Raw genomic sequence first — 26,062 nt, 5'->3', positions numbered from 1 at the left:
AGTGTGTGCACCAGTGTGTGCACCTAGTGGCTGACATTCCACGGCACTATTGCCACTCGAAGCCATACGCTCGGAACATTTGCGGGCAGCAACACATCAGCACTGAACTGAAACCTGAGGGGTTACGAACATCCACAGTCCATTCAGCTCGTTGTAGGTTGTACAAACAGCCCAATGCTGCATTTTGTCAAGAATTCTCATTGCAAACCAACATACATAATACACATATTAAGCTGTCATGCACATCGCAAGTGGCCCCACTTGTATCTGCATAACTCCTAGTGTTCAGTACCTTTTGCTGAGAGCAATATCGAAGTTCCAAGTCTAGGGGTGTTCAGCACACATAGAAAGAAACACCGTGCAGATAAAATTTTATTTCACCAAAAAAAGAAGAGATTCAAAATCCCATACAATGAAGCTACAATTGTGACAGACTAAGTATTGAAGCACGAACACACCTGGGGTTGTAAGATACACGTCTCTTGCACAACTCCAGGCACACTAAGCAGCATTGAAGGCCACTGGGCATGAGATTCAAGACTGTGTGCCCAGATTGTAAAGTGCAATGGCGTATGTATGACCAGCTAGATTGACTTGCGTGGAGCACTCAGCACTCGCACATAAAATGCAATGCAAACAGGATACAACAGTTGAGACCAAAGCCTGCAAGCAGCAAAGGTTTGCAGAAAAGTTCCCCAGCAAAAATATCGAACTGCCGAGACACTCGTGACTCAACGCTGCTTTTGCAGAAAACAGTGGCTCCAATCACAGTGGTGGATACAGAGTAAAACAATAGTTACTCAAAGTGAAGGTGTACATGGTATTTACGAAAATGCCTTAAGTTTAGAAGGTGCCGAAACGATTGCATGAAAGTGGAAAATCGTGGCACTTTTAACGATTGCCTGAGCCCAAAATGTGATAGTACCGGGTCGTAAACAGAGTGCCATGTGCCGAGAATTGCGCCGAGCACCTTCTTAATGCAGGCTACAACATGATTAGTATAGGCGAGGCAAGGCATGAGGCACAATGGCCTTGTCTCGGCTGGTGTGCAGCTTGGTCGGACGGACCTGTGCCACATTAGTGCCCAAAGCTGCTGTTCTTTTCGTGTGCCTGTTTCAAAGCTGCCCTGAGCACGAATCAAGTAGTTTCATCAAAGTAGATGGCATTAAAATGCTTCGGAAGCACGCAGGGGTAAGTCAAGCCTGCCCATGCTGCGACCGAAGTGCTGTGCAGCCGTGTGCCTACAGGTGTGGGCCACTCGCTGCAGGCTGTCCGGTGCTCTAAATGTGCCTGGAATGCTGCACAGGCCCGTGATCTGTTGAGTGCAGTTTCAAGATTCAGCCAGAAGATGTGGAGTTGTGCCTAATGGAGCAGCGTTGGCCGTGTTGCGTGTCACTCCAATGCAAGAAACACAGTGCACCTGCAGTGGCCAGCATGCACCCGCCTGCAGACAGAGACCAGTTTCAATGCTTCACAGGTTGCATATATCTGCATACAAAGCATGTGACAGCTATAACTGACGAAAGAAGCCATTCTCATCCCTGTCAGTGTGTGGTAGATTCAAAAATAAAACGCACTGCCCGCACGTTCACTAGAAACACTTATTACAGTTACTTTTCCATGGGATCACAAATATGCTGGTCTTTGCAAAGGAGTGCAGTGGAAAGTATATAACCATCAAGAGCAGTATAAGGAAAAGAAAGGCGCACAGCCTGCCAGTGTAACACTGGGGTCTTTGCCACTGTTATATCCTCCAGAAGAACAGAGGGGTAATGCAACACTTGCATCTTTCTTTCATAGCTAGAAGGTGCCCTCATGCCAGCTGTGTGGGGCAATGAAAAAAATGAAACTCAGAACGTAAACGGTACAGCAGCAAGTAAAAAAAAAGTAGCACAAGTGATTGATCTTCGGAGCAATGTACTAATCAACTCTCAGTACTGCAGTTCATGAAAACGCCAATAGTAAAGTGCCAGGGCTTCCCCACTCCCTGGCCCTGCAGGAGGTCCAGCATAAGGCCGCGGCCTGCCATATATATATATAAACGTACTTTGGTTGACACACGGTAGGAAAACAACTTTATTCTAACGTTTCAACCAGTGTCTGGTCTTCGTCAGACCAGACCAGACCCTGGTCGAAACATTAGAATAAAGTTGTTTTTCTACCGCGTGTCAACCAAAGTACATTTATGTTCTACCGGATCCATCCGATCTTCATCCCCTTCATCAATATATATATCTTCATCAATATATATATATATATATATATAGCTTTTCTTCTGTCATGCCGGTCGTCAGTCACTTGTGCTAACCTTTTTTAATTGCCACTGTACAAGTGCTTTCTCCCAGTGAGTGGTGCACCACACATATGGAGCAATCAGTCATTGATACTGACTTATGACTGATCTTATTGATCAGTCTTATTGAGTACTGGGCAGCAAAGCTCAGTCTCTTCACCTGGTCACGGCGTGGAGGGTACCCCTGCCCCGTGTGCATTGTACAGTCAGCATCCTGTTGATTCAGCATCGGGACTGTGAGTTCAGTGAGACGTTAGCAAATAGCTCTGTTACTATACGGTGGTTCAACACCACGCTTAAGGAGGTTAAAGTGGGGCTAGTGTGCTCTAATGTGTGGTGCTTAAATGAGGTCATTGTTGGAAAGCAGCAGCGGCACCTATGCATCTACATCTCTTTTCAAGTGTCCTATAGTTCCCGATAGTACATACATCAACAACTAACCGTTTTCCTTTCTTCCTTTTCTTTTTGTTTCGTGGTCAACCACATGCAAATCTGTTCACTTTACTCATGCACTAGAGCAAGAACAGCTAAATGATGCACAGTGTTATTTTAAAGCAACAGCTGAACTACTGAAGAAGAGATAGTGATTTATGAAAAAACTGAGACCATCTCAAGTTCTTTCAGGCACCTCTGTGTTTTTGCCGATTGGCTAAGAATTGAAATTTAAAACTAGAGCTCTGAAATGGAAACACTGCAACAGAAACACACAGGGACAGAGATCGGTCAAGCGTGCATATGCTGCCAATATTAATGTGTGGAAGAAAGGCACACTATGCACCTCGCTAAGAGTTTCTTAAAAATAAACACATGCCAGTCATTTGCTGAAGCTCAATTTTGCACTCACTGTTTCTGAATGAAAAAGTTAATATCTTATCTCTCAAGCTAAAGGCTTCATAACATTTTGCTGCAAAAAGTAAGCTTTGTTTTTTTGTTTTATTTTCTTATACATTTGTAATGCATGCCACTCCACCACACACAAAAAAATTGGCAGTCGTTTAGCTCTGGTTAAACCTGGAGGATTGCAAAAGAAATGTGGAGAGAGAGAGGCAATGAAGAGCGCGCGGCACGCTAGCTGCGCGCCGCTACTGCGCATGCGCAACTGGTGAGAGCGGCACCTCTGAGTCACCCGCGCAGCAACGGCAGCGGCGAGCCAGCTGTGCGTCGTGTGACATTTCTGCTCCTCACGCATGCGTAGTATGGCCTATCCTCAGCTCCGCGTAATAGCTCGGCGACTCGCGTAGTGTTGCTTTCGCAACAAAAATACAACTATTGTTCCAGCAGACTATTCATGCTGCACCATAAAGAGCTAAAGACCAGTTGTGGCATACCTTGTGGCAGTTAGACACGCTCATATTTGGCCTTGTTGATATTTGAGGCCAGGCAGAAGGACAGCAGAACTCCAAGGAGCTGGAAGGGACAAGAAAGCAAAGGCTTCTTTTGTAAGGAAGGCAACATTTGCTACAGCCTCGACGCACCATTCCCCTTCACAAACAGTAAGGAGTTCTTAACGATATGCTGGAAAGTAATTCCGCTTCTGACAGCTGCATTCGGTCTGCAGTGAAGCCTCATTGCAAAGAACACCAATAAAGTGGATTAGTAGATATTGCGAAGTCAATGCGAAGTTTCACTGCTCACTTTCTTCATTAGTTTGGCCAGTTATACATCTGAGGGTTTAATGTTCTCGTAGCAGTAAAACATCCGCTGGAGAAGCAATGCACACACTACTGCTACAACAAAGCTAAAAATATGAATTATGACACCATACATCTGTTTTTCTAACTACGTGGAACTCCTATCCATGGAAGTACAGAGGGCAAAACACATGTCTGGAATGACCAAACTGTGCGTTCCGCAGCTCCGAAAACCGCTGCGACCAGGAAGACTAAAAATGACGAAATACTACGAGTTTAACTGCACATGCTTACGTCCAGACCATTTTAAACCAAACGTCGCTAGATATCACGCATTCAGCCCGAAACACACCCAGAATGTGTTCTAAGCAAGCGTTTTGCCCTCTGTACTCTAGTCGGCCAGAGGTGTTTTAGTGACTTTAGTAACAAGTTTTGAGAAAAAGCAATGGCAAATAAAAATGTAAGCCCCATCTTGCCATTGACAGCCTCACCTGAAAGAATGCAAAGCCCACGGCACCTCCGGCAATGGCACTCAGGTTTGTGTCCAAGAAACGAATCACCTTCACATAGCAGCCCTGCACAATGGCACAAATAGTGCACAGATGGGCACTTGAGTCTGGTCATCTGGTCAATGGTCAATCGTAACTCATCAGAGTGCTTCATTTCCATCTCTATTACTGCACCATTGCATATGAGAGCAGACAATTTCATGAGCCGGAAGGACCTCGCCAACATGAGGTGCATAAGGAATTCGGTAGATCAGAAACTGTGTGCAAGCACGCTTCACCCTGCTGTCCGCAAATACAAAAATTACCATACAAAGCTGGGCTGGTCATCTCAATGGGGTAGTGGTTACAAAGACCTTTAGAAGGATAAACTCAACTCAACAATGGCTGCTGTGCCAACCAGTTTCACTGGACAATTATCTGGATAAGCACAGCCATCCGCACAGTAGGTCCCTAGTCTGGTGCCACCAATGAAACAAAGAAACCTTCACAACAGCGCCGCAACATCACAACCTCTGCCTGTGAGATTTGGCACTGGTTTGCAGAGTGTCATGCTAACCAGAATACTAGTGCTGTGTATGAGAACAACTGCTGTGAAATCCTACTCCATGCCAGTAGCTTTCCTACCTCAGGGTAGACGGTAGCATTGTCCGGCCCGCAGGTACCACTGCCTGAGCAGCAGCTCTTGGGGTAGTGTTCGTCGTGCTCCTGGTAATAGTTGGTGCTTTTCCAGTCGTCAGGACTGTTCAGGCCGCAGCAAGAGAGCTGCATCCACATTTAATGCATGTGTTATTGCTATTGATATAGTTACTGTTCGCAGCACTTGTTAAAGACAGCATGAAGTTTAGGCATTCACAGCACAGAGGCCAGGGATAGGCACTACTTTCAGCTGCTTTAGGTGTTTCTGTACAAACTGGCTTGCATCACACTGCCAGGTACCTCTTACAAGCAATACAGTGACAGTGAGAAATTCATCAAAGCTTTCTTGGAGTGCACAGCATATCTGCTGACTCCTTAAACTAAGTATAACAGAAGCGTGCAACTGTGATACTTGCCTTGGCCTGGACGAAATCGACAGTCTCATCAGCCATGCCACCACTGCCAGTGTAGTGGGTGAGAGAGGAGTTCATACCACGGCCAATGCCCTCGCGCACTTGCCGGATGTACACATATCCCACTATGCCGGCCGTCAGCTCTGCCACGAACACCAGCACCAGAAGGGAGCCGAACTGAAAAGACAACCCACACAGTCACAAGTCTGCTTGCCAAAGAAAATGTCAAATGGTGCAACGTTATGTTCCCCTTCATTGCGGTGCTTACAACTATATATCATAAATCATAAATGTGCCATTCAATTTTCCTTTCTTGAAATTAAACAGCGCTGCATATTTAGACGAATACATAGAAAGACATGACAGGACGGGGGCTGACTCCAACTATGTTTATTGACACTCATGTTCGTTGAATTTATAAGAAAGACAATTGTGTTTTATTTAGTTGCATTAAATGGTCACGTGCCGAAACAAATGCACAGTTAATTACTTCTTTTATAACAATTTTTTATGTACCTTCACAGCCATGTGCCATTAGAAAATACTTAAGAGATTTGTGGCAATACACTGCAGAAAAAAAAACGTTCAGAAGCTCTCAGACTTTTTTGTCCAGGAATGAAGGAATGGCAGCAGTCAGTAGTCAGCTACATACTTGAAAAAGAGAATGTAAATGTACACTTGCTGATGTGCTTCGCACTCACAATGTAGAGCAGGGCAGATTGACCCTTAGCCGTGGCTACACAGGCGAGCACAGCTACCAGCAGCACCAGCAGGCCAGTGGCGATGAAGAGCAGGGGCATGTGCCGGTTGTAGTCGGTGGACAGCTTCAGCACATGGTACAGCGACACATTCATCCATACACCCAGGATGAGCAGCACCAGCCCTGTCACCTGTCAGCAGCGAAGAAGGAAAGCAACCCGTGTCAACAGCTCAGCACAGGCCGTGCACCCTCATACCTTGGTCAACTTTTATACGGTTTCTCTGGAAGTCACGCACCCAAGATGTGTGGGCAGCTTCGACGCAGCTTTACAATAACTTTAACACCTATATAACCTGCAGAGAACTAAGTCATATTCTACCTCTGCCTTGTTCAACACTGCAGCAGACCATTTTGTAGTAACTGTGACCAAGCATATCAACAATGCTATCACTTAGCTGCATTGATCAGTCGCTCATTAAAGAACGGAAAGATCGCGACGCTTCCATAAGTCAGTTCAATGCAGTAACCAAAGCTTCCTAAACATTGCACGTTAAGCCCCATTCCCATTCTCAGTCACCAATCTCGCAGGGTTTGATTTGTTAATTTAAATCAAATCTGCATTTCTTTTTATTTATTATTCTTATTAGCTTTTTATTTTTTATTTTAGTTTATGTAATATTTTAGCATTTTCAGCACCTGTCAGTCGCCATCTGTGTCTTGGCCAATACCCTGCAATGGGTACGCACCATTATCTTCTTGAGGACAACCACAACAAAACTCACGTCCTCCCCAATGCAACCTGTGTCGACTAACAGTACAGTCACAGTAAAAAGCTTATGGCATGCAGATTCGCACGACATTTTTTTATTTTTTTGTTGCCTCGCAAGTCACTCAGCTGGAATTTTTCCAGAGGATGAAGCACACTTGCGCTTCAATGCTTTTTGTTGAACTTCTCTCCATTACTGTACATCCATGCGTGTGTGAAAGTACGAGCAGTGTATTTATAGACGTGCTACCCACTTCCTCATTGGTCTTTCTGCATTTTAGAAAAAGTGCACAGCTTTGTGCATGTGCAGCTCAATAAGGCTAGGCTATGTAACAGTGCTTAACGGAAAGAAAAAAAAGTATAGAGGCGAATTCAATATGAAATTCACTCTTTCAAAACATCTAAGGCCGTTTTCATTTTTTTTTTTGTCATTTTCCACCATCACCTTCCTTTATGCACAGAGCTCATCACATAGACATGCTGTCGCAAAAAAAAAAAAAAATCAAGTAACATGAATTACTGCGCTGTTATTCTTTTTGTGCACATATGTGTGCACTTTTTTCCACATAGACACTCCCAATGTAATGGATGGTTTGACTTGATGAAACTGAACAATGTATTTCACTGTAGCTCATACACAGCCTTTGAACCTATATGAACCTTACAAGCACTTTGTAACAGCACTATGTTTCAAAAGCCATGCTGTTAATTAGTCCAGAAAAGGCTTGTTTTACATTATGTACTAACCATACGGAGGAAAAACGAAGCCTCCACCGGGGCACCGACAGACAATAAAACTTGACCGCATAGGGTTAGGAAACCTAGAGATGATATTTACATTATTCTCCGTCAAAAAACATATCTCATTTGGACAGAAAAGGCTTCCACAGAACAGTTTTCGATGCGCTGTTTTGGCGGTTTGTTATTACCGAGGGCATTAGCACCAACGAACTCTGCGGAATCCCTCATTCTGTGATCATAGGGTTCGATGCTCCTTTCTCTCGTTGATTGCGCGGAACTGAAACCTGTAGCTGAACAGCAGCAAAGTCCTATTCCTGCGTCGCAATATGGAATGCATCGCGCTTTGAAGCGGGACTGATGGCGGTTTTGAAACAGGCAAATAACTGTTTGCTTCTCAACACTGAGTATCGCAGTATCAAAATGGCCAGAGGCGACACCGTTTAATAGTACTTCCTGATCGAGCATATGGCACGAGACATCGTAATCCACAGCAGAGCCGGAGGTGCTTTCAGAATGAGAGTCGCGGACACTGGGTACCCTTCGCATTACCCTTTCAAAACAAGGAAAAAGAGGAAGACGATTATGGTAAACCGATTGACGCTGATCTACTTACGCCAAATATTATATTGAACGTCATGAGCAAAAGCTTCATGAGGTTAATGCAGACAGCTGTTTGCAGTAGTTTTCCCATTGCGATGCTTGTGGCACACGTCGACGACTACAGAACTCCCGCTTTGCGCTATCTCACAGTCGTTGATGCAGCAGCCGCAGCGTATTGGCGGTATGACGCACGGGCTCTGCAGGCGCACGGCAAATCCAGAAACAAATACGATCCGGCGCCAGCAGCAAGAGTCGGACGCGTAAGGCTAAATGGAGGAAGACGATCCTCATGTCACGTGACTTTTAATGACGTCATTTCAAAATGGCGTTTGTTTAGGTACATTTCTGGGTACTTTTTGTTGCAAAATTGGGTAAAAATGGCGTCGCAAATTTTTGAAACGTCCCTAGCCATAGTTTCTAGGTCGCTGGCGTCTCCACGGTTGCCACGGTGACCAACGCCACGGTGGTTTGTTGACATGGCTGCGATGGCTGTTTACCGTTGCCGCCTGTGTCTTGGGCACGACCGGCTTTACGAGTAATAAAGCCGGTCGTGGTCTTGGGCAATCCCCCGCAGTGGGTACGCGCCATTATTTAGAGGACAACAACAACAACAACCGCGCGGTGTATTGACGTGTGGAGTAGCGTGAAAGTCATGAAAGGTTAGTGCAATGGCGAGTAATATTGACCACGCTAACGTCCGGACTTGTGCCCCAGTGCCCTAGTGTGGTCTTTATTATGCAAGTTTGCAGTGCGACCTGTTCCAGCTGTGGTATGATATCGGAAGCCCCTAGAGACGTTTTGCAAGGCGGTGCTTGACTGAATTTGAGGTCACTTCAGTTCTCTTCGGCACCTTTCGGTATTGTATCTCGTGTTTGAACATTGCCTCCTCTAGAAGGAGGCAATGGTTTGAAGCATTGGATGAGTGTCGAAAATTATGTTTCCTTGTGTTGCGCGTAACTGATTCTGACCTGTACGTACTGATACCTGCATGTGTGCCCACCGGCGACAAGCTATGCTAAAAAAAAAATTAAAATACGGAAGGAAGGCGGACTGGACGTACTACGCTAGCCTTTGAAAGGACAACACATCTTCTGTCTTAATGTTTAATATGCCTGCAGTGTCTACCCACCAACTAGCGAAGCTGTAATGGATTACTTCGCGTTGACACCCATGTTGCGCAGAGACATGAACTAAAACTATGATCCGTACGCCGCTTTCTTCACTGATAGGCGTTTAGCGAATGTCGTAGTATGGTCACACCACCGAACCTTTGAATATCTAGAAAGCTGCTTTTCTTTTATCTATTTGGTGAAGTGTTTTTATACTCATTAAGTAGAACGTGTGGTTCTTGGTGTATTTCTTGTAACGTCCAGCATTGGAATAAAGCTAGCCAAGGCCGAAACTTGTTTTGCTTGCTCTGTCATTCCTGTAGTGGTTTGTGATGAAGTGGGAGGCTTGACTTAGGCTTTCAGCATCTGCGTAGCCAGTGTGGCCCTTGAGTTTGTTTGGAAACGATGTTGGGTTATTGCATGGTAAGTAAAACTTAACACAGAGAGAAACGTAAACACTCCGGATTATCAGTTTCTTGCACTTTCTGAGCTTCAATTTCTAGACGCCATGAATGGATTCCAAATTTCACAGCTGTTTTTTCTGTTGCAGCAGTTAGACTGATGGGCAAGTTGGTATGACATAATAAGGCGAAAACAGCACACCTGCATAAGGAAGCTGCTGTGTCTTGTCTCATCTTCCTTCATCCTTGTGCAGGTGCACTGTTTTAGCCTTATTAGTAAAATTATGTTGTACAGGGACGTTGGATGCCATGCATGCCGTAATGCGCTGCATTAACTTTGTGCTAGCATTTGTAGCTAGAATGGTTTCTTTTTGACATTAGCATTGTATAAGTGAATATAATTTGTGTGCATACATGAATAGCATGCTGGCTTGGCCTTATGTAGGCCACTGCATCATTACGAAGTGTATGAGGTGTCACATTAATTGCACGCCTGCTTTTACTGCACGTTGCCAGTTTTGAGGGGAAAGTTTGTTTTGTGTGGACTCAGCAGTGACTATAGGCAGGCGACCTTTAAATGCAAATAAGCTTGCTCCATAGATGGCAGCTCTGTGGGGCAATGGACACACACACAAAAAGAAGAGTTGCCATGACCTTTCAATATAAAGTGAAGAAGCAGCATAAACCAAACATCAACACGCCATGCATGTGATATGCTTCTCTGCATACAGTGAAGAGCTTAAAAATGCATGAAATGTAAACATGGCTTGTCTACTTATATTTGGTTATTCCTTTTAGAGGGAAGCATTTTGACAAATTTTTCTCTGGTTTATGGCAAATGTCTAAAGGGGTGTGGGATTTCAGTAAGGAAACATTTACAGTTGGCCACATAAGTTTGAAGTGTTCAAATTAGAAGGTCTGAATAAGCTGTGTGCCTTTTCTTTCTAGCTGCATTCTAATTTTAACTCTTCGCTTGCCATGCTGCTGAATGGGTGGGTCTGCTGGTTCCTGAATTACTGTTTTTGTAATGTGCACAGTCAGAACATATGTATGTCACGAGTATGAGGCAACATATTTAAAAGCACAATGTGAAAAGAGCTTGTGGATACATTTTTGAAGGTTGGCAGCTCAGTTCGCTGATATGTTTAGGTGCTTTTTATATTGTCAAGGCCCAGTAGGCATTAAAGGAGTAGAGACAACAAAATTTTAGTTGTTTCTTTCGGTTAGAATGATGCGCAGTACTTTAGAAAGATTAGACAGCTGCATGCATTGTGACAACAAGAGGCAATATATATATAATTGCATTTTTTCTCTCACACTGCTTTAGCTTAAACAACCGAACGACGACTGTGATGTCAGGGATGCGTTCAGGTCATGTGAGGCATTTGATGACTGCAGTATTGTTGCAGCTTTGTTCGTTTTTATTTGCATCAACTCGTACACAAACCTGTCTAAGAGTTGGAGTCACATAAAGTGAACAGGCAAGGATTATATCTCTTTTTGCATGCCTCATGTGACCTGAACGTGTATCTGACCTCAGAGCAGTCATTCGGCTGTTAAAAACCGAAACCAGATGACACGAGAAAAAAAATGTAAATTATTTAGCTGACAAAGTTAAGATCCACATGGTAGCTTGTGTACAGCATTGTCTAGTGCATCACTGTAAAGAGAAATGTGCATCCAAAAATTTGGTTTCTCGACTCCATTAAAGAGAGGAGTTGCAGTCCATGACATATTTGTGGCAGACCTTTGTGTAGCATATTAGGAATCAGAGTGTTACTGGAGTACTCTGACCTCATGTTGATTAAAATGGAAGAAAACTAGTTGAGTTCACTAGGAATGAGGTGTTCCTTTCAGAAGCAGAGCTGCTGTGAAGAATGTACTATGAAAAGACAACCATCAGCTCTTTGCTACATTTCAGTTTATTATTTCAGTTTATTATTTTCTTGAAGACCTAGTAGCGGGTATTGCAGAAATGATAAAAGGTATGTTACAGAAATAATTGGTACCTGCATATTAGCACGACAAGGGGTGAGTAATAAAATTTTTGTAGGGGTCTATAGAATTTCGCCTCCATCGAAATGCGACCGCTGCAGCCGGGATCGAACCCACGTCTTTCGGGTCAACAGCCAAGCACCATAACCTCTGAGGCACCACGGCGGCCAGTGATCTTCTATTACTGGCCCTCGGTACGGTGTGTGCCTGGTTTTGCGGTAGAAATGTTATTGGTGTATGCCTGTTGAGCATATATTGGCTGAATATTTTTGTTCAAAGTAGTGCAAAATTTGGGAGTTCTTTTTTCTCTTAGAATCCACGGTTCATACTGTGGCAGCTGTTACACTTGTATGACACCTTGGTAAAACTGGCCAAAAATTATAAGCTCAAGTGTGTAGCAAACCAAGAAGGGCATGGGACAATTATAGTAATTTAGATGGAGTAGGGAAGTTGTCTATCGTTAATTTTTAGATTGCAAATGTAGTAAAAGTAGACGATACCTAGGCAACATGTAAGACATGAAGCAGAGACCTGGACTTTTGGTTGCGCATAATGTGGTCAGCCGTCGCCCCGCCGTGATGGCTAAGTGGTTAGGGTGCTCGACTGCTGATCCCAAGGACGGGTTCGATCCCATTTGCGGCAGCCGCCAGTCAATGGAGGCGAAATGCTAGGCACCTGTGTACCGAGTGACATCAGTGCTCGATAGAGAGCCCCATGTGGTCAAAATTAATCCGTAGCGCTGCACTATGGCGTTCCTCACAACCCATGTTGCCTTCGGAAATTAAACCTCGTATTCTATACCATACCATAACTTTGACGTGTTCTGTGTGCTTGACCATTTAAGCTGCAGTAATTGCTGAGCACATGTTGAGTTTTCATGAGTATTTGTATGTGCAAATACACAATATGTGACGGGATGCATATCAACAATTACGTACGCATGGCACTCGTGCTAAGACTGGCGTGCATGTGAATATTCGTGTCCATCGTGTAAATAAATGGAAGTTGCATATATAGTGAACTAAGTGTAGTGTCAAAATGTCTGTGAAGAAAAAAATTCTCATGTTTGCATGTGCTGATGAGTCCTTTTGATTGTAATGGCAAGATTGCAGCAATACCTTGGCACAGTATGATTTTGAATGGTAAAATTTTGTCTGTCTTGCATCCGTTGCAGTTTCAAGTAAGGTGGACGCACACAGTTTCAACATTGTTGCGCACATGATTTGTGTGAATGTCGTTATTGTACACTATTGGGAGTAAGGCTTCTAGCCTATCCGAAGCGCTCTGATGAAAAGTACCTTTTATAATGGTACTTGTGGTTGCTTCATGTCATTAAAACTAAACTCAAATAGCAAATAATGTGAGAGTGAGCTGTATAAGTGAAAGTTACGCGACCGCTTTGTTCATAGCAGTACATTTGGTTTGGTTCAATCTGCTACAATGATAGAAGACCTTTATGCTTTGAAACAGCATTCAAGCTTGGGATGAGCAACAAGAGAGAAAGCGTGCATATTGTTGACGATGCAATGTTGACCCTTCAGTGCCCCTGTTACGTTTTCAGTTTTCTTGCCTTAATTTTCTTATGGTCGCACTGGGCGTCCCGATTTAGAAAACTGCCAAAAAATAGTCGCACGTCATAGCTTTAGTCAAAACCGAGGAGGAGAAAACATGCATATTTATATTTTGTTTTATTTTTGTGAATCAATTTTATTGGCGTTTCCTTTGAATGAGTGCGTTGATAAATTACTTTCTTATTTATGTTGCAATTTTTAACTTTTAATGCTTTTTTCTAGTTTATTGCTGGTTTCGGTTATTTGTATTTACTTTTCTTTGAGGGAACGCGCGATGATGATGATGTTAGCGCTCTTACAGCGCCCTCTACAGTCAGTTAGCAAAGAAAAAAAAAACAAGATGGCGGTTGTTTACGTACGTTCGAATTGCGGTCGGCGGTTGTTGCGAGTGAAGTATTCGTCTGTGTCTCGTGTTTGTGGCGTGTGTAGTTCTTTAAATTTGCCCCTTTTTTGTTTGTGACCAGTAGACCGCCTATGGAATGCGTGTTTATCTCCCATGCGTCCCTAAAGGTGAGTGAGCAGGACGCAAGCCCGTGCCGTCAAGTACTGGCGTCCCTCTGGGTGTTTCCAGCTCATTCTGAAAATATCTGTGCATATAACTCTTGTTATAATCATCACGATGCAGTATGTGGGCTGTGATATGTCGTCGCATTGACTATCTCGTGATGCAAGGGTTGGAGAACATTGCAGCATGTCGTTTCCAGCCCGCCTTCGATCCTTCAAGACACTGATCTGGACACCGAATAGTGACAGTACCAGTTGACGACTGTTGTGGGTGCGAGGTGGCGTAGATCTGCTAGATCACAGAGAGAAGCAATTGCCGGCAGAACAATCGCAAGACTAACCCACCTGTGGCTCGCAACCACCTCAGTGGACTGAGAAATGCTCGGGACAGAGCGAAGCAATAAAGCTGCACGGTGCGAACGCTATAGGTACGTTGCTTACGTCTCATGTAGTACCTATCTGAATTAAATGTTCTGGAATGCACTGGCAGTGTGTACTTCTGCTCTTGAGACCGAGTCGTCCTTCATGGCGCAGAAAGAGTGCACTGAACGCATGCATGTGCATACGCTGGGCGGCGCACCTTAAAAATAAAATTGTTGCCATGTTCACTACATGTTTTCAAAGGCACAGGAGTTCTAAGGTAATCCTCCGAGTTCTCGTTCTGCTGGTATAGTCATTTTGGTCTGTGCAATCAATGACTCTGTGTCCGCATACTGTCAAAAAGCAAGATTTGTCAGATCTTTGGCAGCCAGAGATGATGTGCTGGCATGCATAAATTGATATATAGCATCGTAATAGTGTGACACTGAACACTTTATTAAGATGTAATAGCAAGTAATTTCGATGTTTGTGTAAGCCAGTGTATTTGCCTTCATTGAAAAAGATATTCAAGAAAGTGTTTTGGTGTTCGTATGAGGCGGGACAGAACTTGTGTACAAAGTATGTGATAGCCAAGTGAATACAAGGGGGGTACTGCCAAGTGCCAAGTGCTCAGGGCGAAATGTCACCTATCACTGCCTCTCGCCGGGGCAGGTGGCTCTCTGGAATTGTTTACTTCAGCATACTGCGAAACTAAAATATGTGAAGAGCTGCGCTCAAATTTCGCTTTACCGACTGTAGTTATTGGCTGTCGATTTTTTTTTTTGCACGTGGTTTACTGCTGATACAATAACACACATGGCTCAGTCTGTGCATTGTACTGTGTGCTACTTACTGCATGCAATGTGCAATGCTTCAAAAGCAAGGGTTCGGGCAAGTTGTTTGTTCTAGTTAAGGTTGGTCGCCGAACAGAAAGGGACGACACGGGAACCAGACACACAGCACCGACTATCGAGATTTCTGTCAGTGCTGCGTGTCCGGTTCTCATGTTCATGCTGTCTTTATTTCTTTGTAATGTGACCAACCTTAGCTTCAAAAGCAGTCTTCGCACTATGTATAGGGAGGGTGCACAGAGAGGGCCTGGTAATAAGCGTGTTCATTTTGTGCTCGTGTCTGTGGATGGCACCTGGTGCTAACTGCTCGCTATACTGCACATTTAAATTTAGGTGCCAAATGTACTTCCTTGTGATGCAGTGTGTGCACACCAGGGAATGATCTCGCATTTTGCATGGTGCAGCGAGTACCCTTCTCCTTAACATGTAACAAACTGTAGCTGCCTTTCAAAAATATCATTTTAGTGCATCAGCATCAGAACCCCCTATGTTGGAATAATCCGTCGGTCTGAAGCCTCAGGTGACAGAGTGGAGGGAGTGAAATCCACCTTCACGAAATTGCAGGGAAGAGGGAAGAAGAGAGGGCGGGAGGAGGCGGTTGGCAAGCGGTTGAAAATCTGAGTCGAAGGGTGGAGAGAGTGGATGTGTCACTGATGGATGGGATTTTATCGGGTGAGTGGAGTGGGGGTGTCACGTAGTGATTGATGGTACCCATTCGTAGTCTTACCCTGTCAGTGGCTGCTCAGTCCGGCAGGAACATAATGCTAACTTTGGCTTATGGGGTTTAACGTCCCAAAGCGACTCAGGCTACGAGGGGCGCCACAGTGGAGGGATCCAGTAATTTCGACCAACAGTGGCCCTTAACGTGCTCCGACATCGCACAGCATCTGGGCCTGTAGTGTGTCACCATCGGAATACAACTGCCGCAGCCGGGAGCATACCAGCGTCTAATGGAATTTGTTTAATTTTGTCGTTACACTCACAGTAAGATTAGTCTTTCCCACGTACAAGTTGTATTTAATGTCAGAGTCCAAGGAAGGGCAGCTTTCCAAAGCCACAGCTGGGCTTGTACGGCGTAATTAAGCAGCATTAACATCCTTTAGAATCAATTAACGTGTTTGTACTATGATTACACAATGGACACGGTATTTATCAAGGCAAACAATGGCAGCGTATATATGCCTGCAAATGTTTAAATCAAGAATAGTATCTGCTAGCTTATTAAAAATATATCATTTATAAAAATGACCGTCCAACTTCTCAGAAGTACCAAATCTGTGGAGAAATACAAATTGCAGATTGCCAATATGCCTAGGAAAATACATTTTGGCTGTCAAAAAAGGATTAGGAGCACTTTATTATTAATTACGCGAGGATTGTGGAGAGATGGGTCGGGTCACACTCAATAGTGCAAAACATGAACCCTTAGAAAAGATGCGAAGTTGTGGTGCCTATGCACTCATATGCTGTGCATAATGGGCTGCCTTGCATTACCATAACCTGTCCAGGTAGACTGCCACAAGTCAATAAAAATCTCCGATATATACAACCGCAGTTTTCAGTTAGGTAGACATTTTATTTGCGACATTCTTAATCTAGCTGGCAGGCTATCACCAGCCCGAGGTGAATGTGACGTGCAGGATGAAACGGGTGCCATATCTAGATAATGGAGTAAATGTGATGTGATGAGCCTTGGGAGCATTCCTCTTCACATGGCGCCAGGCAGTCTTGCGGCCACATAATACGGCTGACAGTGCTTCATTCTGTAACCTGTAATACCGCAGTTACTTGCATCATGGATGCAGTTTCTTGTGGGAAAAAATTAGAATGGTAAGTTTGGTGCATTTATTACATGGTGTAAAACATGGTGTGGTCAGTTGAACTTTCCCCAGATTTTGATGATTGATGTAGGGAAAGCATTTATTATGCAAATGCATCCATTATTTAAGTAAATATGGTGTACAGAAACCTGGAATGGAAACAGAAATCAGCATCTGCAGGATTGAAACAAATTCCTAAGAACTTTGCCACAGCACCATACCCATGACGGCCAAGCCACATTTTAGCCCCTAGCCTTTCACTCTACACTGTCCTTAATCTGTTCATTCCCAATGGGCCGGACATGAGGCCGTATGGCACTCGGGTATCCGTATCTGCCTATATGGACATGCCACATTGTCTACTACACAGCTTTTTAAACACTTGTAGCAACAAAGTCAGTTTTCTCAGAAGCATGAAACTTTGTTGCAATTAGTTTTATGACACACCCAGAACATTAACAGGCATTCTAGCCAAATTATAATTTCGTTGCAGTTGGGTTTTGAAGCATTTTTCATTAATGAGTAAAAAGGAAATGACATTAACTGGGCACTATATGTTTCATCTAAGCTGCCTTCTCGACAAATAGGGGCATTTTAGAATTTCTAGGCAACAAAATTGGCACAGTGTTCCCATCACACAACAGAAGGCTCATTGCTTGGAAGGCTGGTGGAGAGACACTGTGTAAGAGCCAAGCAAGTTCATTTATGAAGTGCTTTATCATGTGAGGGAAGGCTTATTCACGGCTGTTTCTACCATGGCAATATAAGTTCGTGTCACAAATTGCACCAGCAATGCTCTGAAAAATGAGTAATACTGTTTTTCTGTTGCAGCAGTATTCTCTTTGCAAAATAAGATGAATAGTAGTTTTGCGCTGCAGCTTTCAGTGTGCAAGATGACAGCTACGGCTTAGCCTTTTGTCAAGAATACTTTTTCTCATATGCATTGTGGAACTGTAGAACCACATATTGTCAACTGTCCTAAAAGGCAAGGTGTGTTGCTGGGCGAGTTGGCTGGGGTACATCTTGAGAAAAACAGCGCTTGCAGACAAAGGACCAGAACGAGAAGGACACACAACTGCGCTGTTTTTTTTTTTGTGCCCTTCTTGTTCTGGTCCTTTGTCTGCAAGCGCTGTTTTTCTCAAGATGTCCTAAAAGGGTGGTGCACTGTGACAGCACGACGCAACAAAGAGGAATGCAGCATGGAGTGACACTTCATACTAATTTTATTGAAGAGCGCATGCCTCTCTGAGTGCATCACATGCAGACAAAATGAAATCAAGCAGGGATGACGAAGAAATAAAATTATAGTGAATGCAAGGCAGGTATGAACAAGAAAATGAGTGCACTAATTTCCCAAAGATGAAAAATGTTTGCCAATTGTCGGAAGTTCTCTGTTGAGCAGTGCCAGAGAGGGCGTACTCACACAAGCAGATTCTGAGTAGGGAATGAGGGGCCTGAAATATCTCAATTTCTTAATTGTCGTGTTTAACATTCGGGAGCGACACATGGGCTATGAGGGACACCATAATGGAGGTCTCTGGATTAATTTACACCACCTGGGGCCCTTTAATGCACGCTGACTTTGCACAGCACATGGCCATCTTTGTATTTTGCCTCCACTGAAATGTGGCCGCCATGGCCGGATCAAACCCACAGCCTTCGGGTAAGCAGTCTAAGAACGCCAGAGCCACTGAGGCGCCGTGGCGGGATGAGTTCTCCATTCCTAGGAGGAAAGTTTCGGGAAAAAGGAATGACTAGAAAAGAAATACCAGAGGCCTGTAGTGTACCCTCAATGGTGCTGCTTGATATGGGATATGATGGCGCACCTTTCTCATGACCATGTGGGCTTCAAGAAAATTAGCAAATGGCACTCCTCTTCCCTGCTGTGTCTTGAGCTTGCTATGCTAAAGCACTTTGTCAGAATAGCCCGCCAACTAGCTCATAACACAATCCTAATCCCTCACCTGAAATCTGCCATCTTCAGCTGGCAGGGCCTACAAACGCCAGCACAGTCAGATGCTACTTTCTGGCTGCTGTGCATCTGGCACGAGTGTAGCTCCATTATAGCAACAGCATGCATGTGCTTGCACATGTGCACATGCGTTGCATGGTCAACACGTACATGTTTACATGTTGTGGCAAGCCTCGCACTGCTCACTATGAAGCTCGCAGCCACTGCACGATTTGCTAGTTCTTTCCACTGTGTGCTTGAAGTTCACCAAACTTTGTGACTTTACATGCCACTGGCCATCTCCCACTCTCTCAGTACTGGACTTAGAAAGCTCAATCCCCACTTTATGCTTCCTAAATAGGGCAGATTTGCGGTGGTCTGCTCCTCCTTTGACAGCTGTTGTAAAGTTTCTCGGATGTGAAATTGAAGAGTACTTTGATTAATGTATTCAATCACCCATTTACCTAGCCACCAAAGTGAGAGTACTTCAGTGCCTTGTGCATTGACTCCAAGTGATTATTTTTTGTTAATCCAATGTACTGCCTATAGCAGTAAGCCCACTGACATGCCCTCATTGCGTATGTTTTCTCAAAATTTCTGACGAAGCCAAAGGCAATTAAGCTGATGCTCTTTGGAGTGGATACCAAGAAGTGCAGGGAGCAACTGTTGAGAGTCAGTCTCATCTGTCCACTTCATCAGTGTGTGCAGCATGTCCCTTGTTGTACTCCTGCAGTCCTTGTTTGTGACTGTATTCAGGTGCATGCTCCAGTTGTGTAGCACCTGCCAGCTGCAAAGCAGTCGACTCCTCAAGGGACCCATCACCTGCTCCCATGCACTGCCATAAACAGGGGCATCATCAGACATAAATGCCTGACATGGTATTGTGTTTTTTCTTTGATGGCCTCGAAAAACCTCACCACAGTGCCCGTGTTCACCCTTTTTGAAATCAAGTAGGCACACGGGATACCAAAGGCATCTTGAGAAATTGTAAGCAGGGTTGTCAGTTGGAATTAGTACTTATTTATGCCATGGGTGGAGTCAATGCACAGTTTCGCTGCCCCCATTTCATAAAGGAGCTCTCGTTGTGGGAACGTCATTAATGCTCGCTCAAAGTCACCATCATGACTGTTGGGGTCACCCTTCTTCCTGTAATACAACAGTGGCGACTCATTTCCTGCCCTCCTTTCTTCGACCCATAATTCAACACTCTTAAAATTGTCTGCATCTCTCTGCTCTGTTTTGCCAATCCTAAACTTATCTGCAATGTTACGGAGGTCCTTAGTGGTCACAAGTTGCATCCGTGGGCTTGATCCACTTGTACCTGCTCGGATGTTGTGCACAATGGTTTTTTCTGGCACTCCTGCTAACCGGCCTGAAAATGGTACAGAAAAAAACTGTTAACATCTCTGGTGGTTCATCTGCCTACAGCCATGTAATAAAGTGACAAATACGTCTGGTCGGATTCCTTCGTCTTGCACTTTGTTCCTTTTCACAGGTGACACACAGTTCATCTTACTTTCATTTCACTTTTGTGGCACTGCAAAGCACACGACAAAATGGTTGTTTCAAAGCCAGATGGACTTTATTTTTATGAGCTTGAGTGTTTAAACTTGCATACTGCAATGCAAAACAGGGAAGTTATATACAGCGTGTTATAAATGCAGAATATAACAGCACTGAAAATGTGGACAAGAAAAGAATAAGGACGTGTGCTTCTCATCCTGTCCCATTTCATTCTGCATATTCAAAAAATGCACCAATTCGCCTGACAGCAACCTTTAAAGGAGTAGAGACACCAAATTTTTGAACGCGATCTTTGTTTCTTTGGACGTTTGCACAAGACAATAGTGTGCACGAGTCACAATGTAGCATTCACTTATGCCAGGTGAATAATTTCTAAGTGAATATTTTTCTCATGCTGTTTCAGTTTCAATACCTGAATGACTGCTGCTAATTCAGAGACAATTGGAGGGCATGCCAGTCATACATAAACTGAAATATAAATGCTGCTTGTTCGTTTTTTTTGTGATTTCAACTCTTGTGCAGGCTTGTGTTTTATATTAGTGGTTTTTGAGGAAAGGAAATGGTGCAGTAACTGCCTCAACCATGCCATGAAGGAAAGAAGAAGTGAAAGAAGCAAGAGAGAAAGGTGCTGTAGTGGAGGGCTCCGTAATAATTTCGACCGCCTGGAGATCTTTGGACACTGACACTGCGCAGCACGTGGGCACCTCTTGCCTCCATCGAAACTCAGCTGCCGCAGCCGGGTTCTAACCCGGGTACTCCAGTTTAGTAGCTGAACACTCAAACCACAGCCGTTCCTGCGAGCGTTACTGATGAAGTGCCAAAACAGCCAAATAATTCGAATTAATGAAAGTTCACTGCAGACGATCTGTCTTATGAAAAAAAACATGGCCCTTATACAACCATTAGACTGGTGGCGTTGCTTTGATCAGCAACAAAATGCCTACGCTTTTGACAGGCAGCCAAAAAAGAGCCTAGCATCGAGTGCAACTGTCAGTCATTCAAGACACGTTTCATAGAGCTCAAGCCGACTTCTTACGGATGAAGTTCAACGTCAGCCGATTGAGCGACAGACCTAGGATAGTCAATGAAACCAGCAGAAAAACAAAAGAACAGACATTGAAGTAGTTCAGTGCTAGATGACATTCCTAATTATGTTCAGTTTGAAAGACTGGACCCCTTCCACAAAGCATCTCTAAACTAAACGGCATGAAGTTCGTACAGACTGTGCTGTGCATGCAATGTGCCGTGGATCAATTGTTTTTCACCCTTCGATGCGACCAAGTAGGCTCAAGTGAATTGCACTACAGTCAGATACAACTCGAGAACGAAGTGGCAGATGGCCCTTAAAGAAGATCCCCCCAGTCAATGGCGTCAGCTGATTTTCATCAGTTAATCCAATTAAAGCCATAACTAATCCCCTTTCATCTGCCACCCTCCTGCAGTGCTACCCCCTAGGATTAACCATGACATCATGAGAATCGGTCGACGCCATTGGATGGCAGGCTTCCTTTGAGGGGCATTGACCGCTGGGTTCTTAAGCTGTGCTCTACTATAACTTCTTCCGCCCCCTCGTTTTGTGGGACATGCCTTCTCCCACTTTACAATAGGCATTTTCATGTTGTCCCACCTCTTTTGTGCCATAGATGCATCGCAGAAGAATAAAAATCATTGAAATGATCACTCGAGTTAATGAGCAATATCTTCCCCCTAAAATACATTTCTATTGCACTTTCGTCTCCCATTTATGAAAGGTTGGTGGAGTGTAGCTTCTAAACGTTTTCACATTCCGGTACAGTCAACACAGCATGCACAAATGCTTTGCACAAGAGGAGTGGCTAACCTGCAAGCACTCTGGCATCATCCTGGGACAGCCTTTGGTGGCAGGCCTCATTGAAGTGTCCGTAGTGTTTCTTTTGAAACACTACATATACCTTGCCCTCTTTCTCCATGACCTCTAGAGTAGCAAAGCAGTGTTTGCCGATTTTGCAGCTTCCTTGCCCCTTTTCCTGCCTTTGGCACTGTTCTATAGGAAGCTCTTCGTACGAGCCGAAACGGTGGCAGTGCAGGTAGCGTTTAAAAACCCTTGGTGCACATTCCTTCTTTCCTGTAGAAGCTATAAAATGGCAGCAAGTTTTGCTTTCTTCTCTGTCTTTCCAGGCACAAAATCCTGAAACGGAAAGATTGTAAACATAACTAAGCACTCCACATAGTATTAGTTAATTATTAGTGTGAAAGCACTATTCCGAACGGTAAACCCCGAGCAAGATCCTGCGATGTATGTGGGTTTGTGCCAAGAGCATAGCAACAGCGACATAACAACCACAGCCTCACAGCAGCATTGTAACATAGTTATGACACGATGCCAACATATGATGATAAGTCCATGACCACTCATGACTAAAAAGAAATTTTTAAAAATTGAGGCGTGAACAAAGGTGGGCTCCATTTTGATAAAAACGTGTACACAATGATAGCACATGAATAACGGCATAAGGCACCCTTAGAAAGCCAACAGTAAAGTAACAAGACAAGGCAATGTTCATGAAATTCTGCTTTTGCACGTTTATAAAATTTCGGCAAAACTTCTCAGTCAATTTTTTGTGTATCACACTACTTTTATTTTTTGAAAAGCAAGGCCAAATTAAAGTTTGTACTTTTTACATACACTAATGAAAAATGCAAGTGCTATGGAGTGGGCACATATGCAGTACTCTCGCACTACTACTGGCGCTCTGCCAAGTGCGCATGACAATCACAGATTTAGCTTCAAATTTTTAGCCTTTTGCCTGCAGTGCAGAACTGCATTTCCCACTTTTTTTATTGTTAAAAATTTATCAGTCACTTTTTGCCTGCTATAGCGCATGGGGAACAATTTTTGGAAAAAATTATTAAGTTCAGGTCAAGTTATTACACGGACTGTTACATGGAAGTATTTCAATTTTACTACACCCTGCAAAAACTCATTCCTGCACAGCAACCTTTTACATGGCCCTGTCCTTTAACCACAAATTCAGGTCAGCGCTGTTGACTTCTAAAGGCAGAACAATGCTGGGCATTCTTCCTACACACCTCTGCGTGTTGCGATTGCCATGGCTTCAGCGCTGCTAAGCCAGTGCATGCCGCGACAATGTTGTGTGTCCTGTCGAGACATTGCAGGTGCCTGCAACAAAGCATAAGCAAGGCCTGTAGCAGCGAGTCTGCTGCAAGGACCAGTTTTTTTCCTGCAGTGGCCACTTTAAATATGAAAGAGAGTGCACTGCTTGTCACTTTGCTTATGGAGGAGCTAGGACACCAAAAAAAAAAAAAATTCTGCAGACACACACAAGACTGCTTACCAGCGAGAATGCCAAAGCATTAAAGTGCACAGTCATGCTATGTTGCAGAATGACGAGTCATGAGTGCAAGGCATGACTACGCAACTTTGTACAAACTCTGCACACCTTAGTTTACTAGTAAAGTGCCGAGTCATGCTACACTTCAGAATGATTAGGAGTCAAAACTATGACTACCTAAACTTTGTACAAACTATACACCTTACAAATAAGTGCAAAATGACTATGACAAGTCATGGCTTTCAAAGGTTACATAGTACGTTACGTTTCACATTTCACTCGAATGCCCGCAAAGGCTACCTCTGCAGATCTGTTGCACTAGACTAAGCTCATTGAAATCTTCATGGTGCCTTTAAAAAACGTGCATGTCATCGCTAAGTTTTTGTGCACAAAACCACGTGCAAGTTTCCCCAGGTGAGTGTAAGCCCGTAAATAAAAAAAAAGAACGCGCTTTGTGTTTACAAACTTAAAATGCGCGCACTCGAAAAGTCAATAAACTGCAACTTTTCAATCGGTAATCTAAGCGCGCGACTGCATCCCGCTTTGGCCCTTTATTGCTTTAATCACAGCGTGCGTGCATGCAGACTTCGTTTCTTACCTTTATTAGAGTCGAAGACTAGATTCTCCACCTCTTCCTCGAAGTCGTGGTGCCGTCGCAGGTCGCGAAGGGCGACAAAATGCTTCGGACGTAAGTCGCACAAGAACGGCCGTGCATTACTACATGTTGTTGTTGTGACCGGGAGAACGATGAAAAGGAAATTGCATGGGCCTGCCTACTGGCTGGAGCCGAGCCACCACCGCTGCCGCGTGCAGATAGAGGAGATATCAGAGGAAAGACAAAAAGAAAAGACGCGTCGCAGCAACAACCGCGTCCTTCCCCATGAATATCCTTGATGGGTGTTTTTAAATTACTAGTATTGAAGAACGCCTTGTCGCAAACCGCTGAAGCAACGCCATCGCTCGTGTCCGTCTCCAAAAAAATAAAAAAACAAGCGAGCAAGAAATGCACCTTGGGATACCTTGGGATATTAAGCAAGGATTTTCAAGAAGAGTTGAGATTTTCCCTGTCGGTTGAAGCGCAGTGTTCCCCAAAAGTCCCCACAGAGTGACGTAGAGTAGAGCAGTGACGTCTATTCTCGGTTGGCCAATCGCAACGAGGATCACCTTCCTCTGAATACGCCCTCCGGAGTCGGACGGTCGAACCAGTCCAGACGCTGCTTCTGCTGCACAGCTGATTTAGTAGAGAAGTCGTCAAACAAGTTTCATACGATACATGTCCACCGCATTGCGCGTCGAGCGTGTTTCTCCCTATCTTTCCGGAAAAGTATTGTTTCGGTTTCGTTCGTCATTGCCGCTGAGATAGCCGCAAAAGAATTTAGGAGCACATCACAAAATATGCGCAACATGTCGTTGCAGAGGCGAAACAAGAAATTTTCTTTTCGCATTGAAAAAAGAAAGACTTAAACAAATGAAGATAGGGGCGCATATTTGACAATTAAAGGTACCATCGGCGTCAAATGAAACGCGAACAAGGTAGCTGCTGCCTCAAATGGACAGAAAAACAATAAACTTTATTAGCTGACAAAAATATTCATTGCTAAACATAAAATAAAAGCGGGGTCAATAACACTTCGAAGCAGCGGCCTTAAGCTCCAGACAAGAGCGCAAGACTTCCGAGTCCTGAACTCAGGTGTCCGCCCACCTAACCCGTACACCATTTTAAAAACCAATAAAGTTTCATCTCTGTCGCTGTCTTTGCGCGGAACGATTGCTGCATTGACGAAGGTGCCACGTACGTGTGCGGTCAGCGCGTAGCCTCGCGCTCCTCCGTGGTTAAGATAGTTAGGCCACTGTAAAGATAGTACTAAGTGCTGAATCAGGTGTAAGTGCGGAAGTGCCGTGCTGGAGGTACAACGCACTTCGTGGGCTAGGTTGACGACGACGATAACCTTTGCGAGTTAATAAGCGTCATATGCCTAACACACATGCTGGTGGTGGTCACCTTTTACCGCGGTGGACAAGTTTGATCACGCTGTTGTCTTCAGTTGTCAACGCCGTACTGGCCGTACATTATGAAGAAACACTGCGCAGTGCAAAAAAGGTGCAAAGGAGAACGCACACCAACACTGGAGTGTATTTTCTTCTTCCCGTTTTATTATTATTATTATTATTATTATTATTATTATTATTATTATTATTATTATTACGCTGTGTTTTTCATAACGTTCAGTCACCAACTCGCCCAACAACGAACCTTAATGCTGTTGACACTTTGATAGCAATCTCGGAGGCCTAATAAATTTGTAAATTGAAGTAGCTCTGAGGCCATGTCATAAATGATCACCCAGTAACCAT

The 26,062-nt window shown here is 44.1% G+C and overlaps 2 protein-coding genes across 5 annotated transcripts; both read right to left on the bottom strand.

The window, feature by feature from the left end:
* Positions 1 to 354: 354 nt before the first annotated feature.
* LOC149341056 (tetraspanin-6-like) lies at positions 355 to 25,821 on the bottom strand. 3 transcript variants are annotated; one of them, XM_089542896.1, is made up of 7 exons: positions 25,710 to 25,821; positions 6,184 to 6,372; positions 5,486 to 5,659; positions 5,058 to 5,195; positions 4,416 to 4,499; positions 3,622 to 3,700; positions 355 to 1,444 (listed from the first exon to the last, which is right to left on the bottom strand). In XM_089542896.1, exons 2-6 carry the CDS (start codon positions 6,334 to 6,336, stop codon positions 3,632 to 3,634), a joined length of 618 nt encoding a protein of 205 aa, XP_089399022.1. In that variant the 5' UTR covers positions 6,337 to 6,372; positions 25,710 to 25,821; the 3' UTR covers positions 355 to 1,444; positions 3,622 to 3,631. The 3 variants fall into 3 exon arrangements, with proteins under 3 accessions (XP_089399022.1, XP_089399021.1, XP_089399020.1); XM_089542895.1 differs by lacking the exon at positions 25,710 to 25,821 and adding an exon at positions 8,303 to 8,548 and having other exon boundaries at positions 3,608 to 3,700; XM_089542894.1 differs by lacking the exon at positions 25,710 to 25,821 and adding an exon at positions 8,303 to 8,548.
* LOC149341057 (uncharacterized) lies at positions 16,912 to 24,863 on the bottom strand. Of its 2 annotated transcripts, XR_016282865.1 has the most exons (4): positions 24,306 to 24,863; positions 23,445 to 23,535; positions 22,216 to 22,542; positions 20,262 to 20,388 (listed from the first exon to the last, which is right to left on the bottom strand). XR_016282865.1 is itself a non-coding variant. In XM_089542897.1 (3 exons), exons 2-3 carry the CDS (start codon positions 22,322 to 22,324, stop codon positions 19,862 to 19,864), a joined length of 471 nt encoding a protein of 156 aa, XP_089399023.1. In that variant the 5' UTR covers positions 22,325 to 22,542; positions 24,306 to 24,849; the 3' UTR covers positions 16,912 to 19,861. The 2 variants fall into 2 exon arrangements, 1 of the variants encoding a protein (XP_089399023.1); XM_089542897.1 differs by lacking the exons at positions 20,262 to 20,388; positions 23,445 to 23,535 and adding an exon at positions 16,912 to 20,223 and having other exon boundaries at positions 24,306 to 24,849.
* Positions 25,822 to 26,062: the final 241 nt, after the last annotated feature.

This window comes from Amblyomma mixtum, chromosome 5 (genome assembly GCF_055824585.1).
Source record: "Amblyomma mixtum isolate Tamu chromosome 5, ASM5582458v1, whole genome shotgun sequence".
NCBI lineage: Eukaryota > Metazoa > Arthropoda > Arachnida > Ixodida > Ixodidae > Amblyomma > Amblyomma mixtum.
This window is presented reverse-complemented; position numbering and strand designations above follow the sequence as displayed.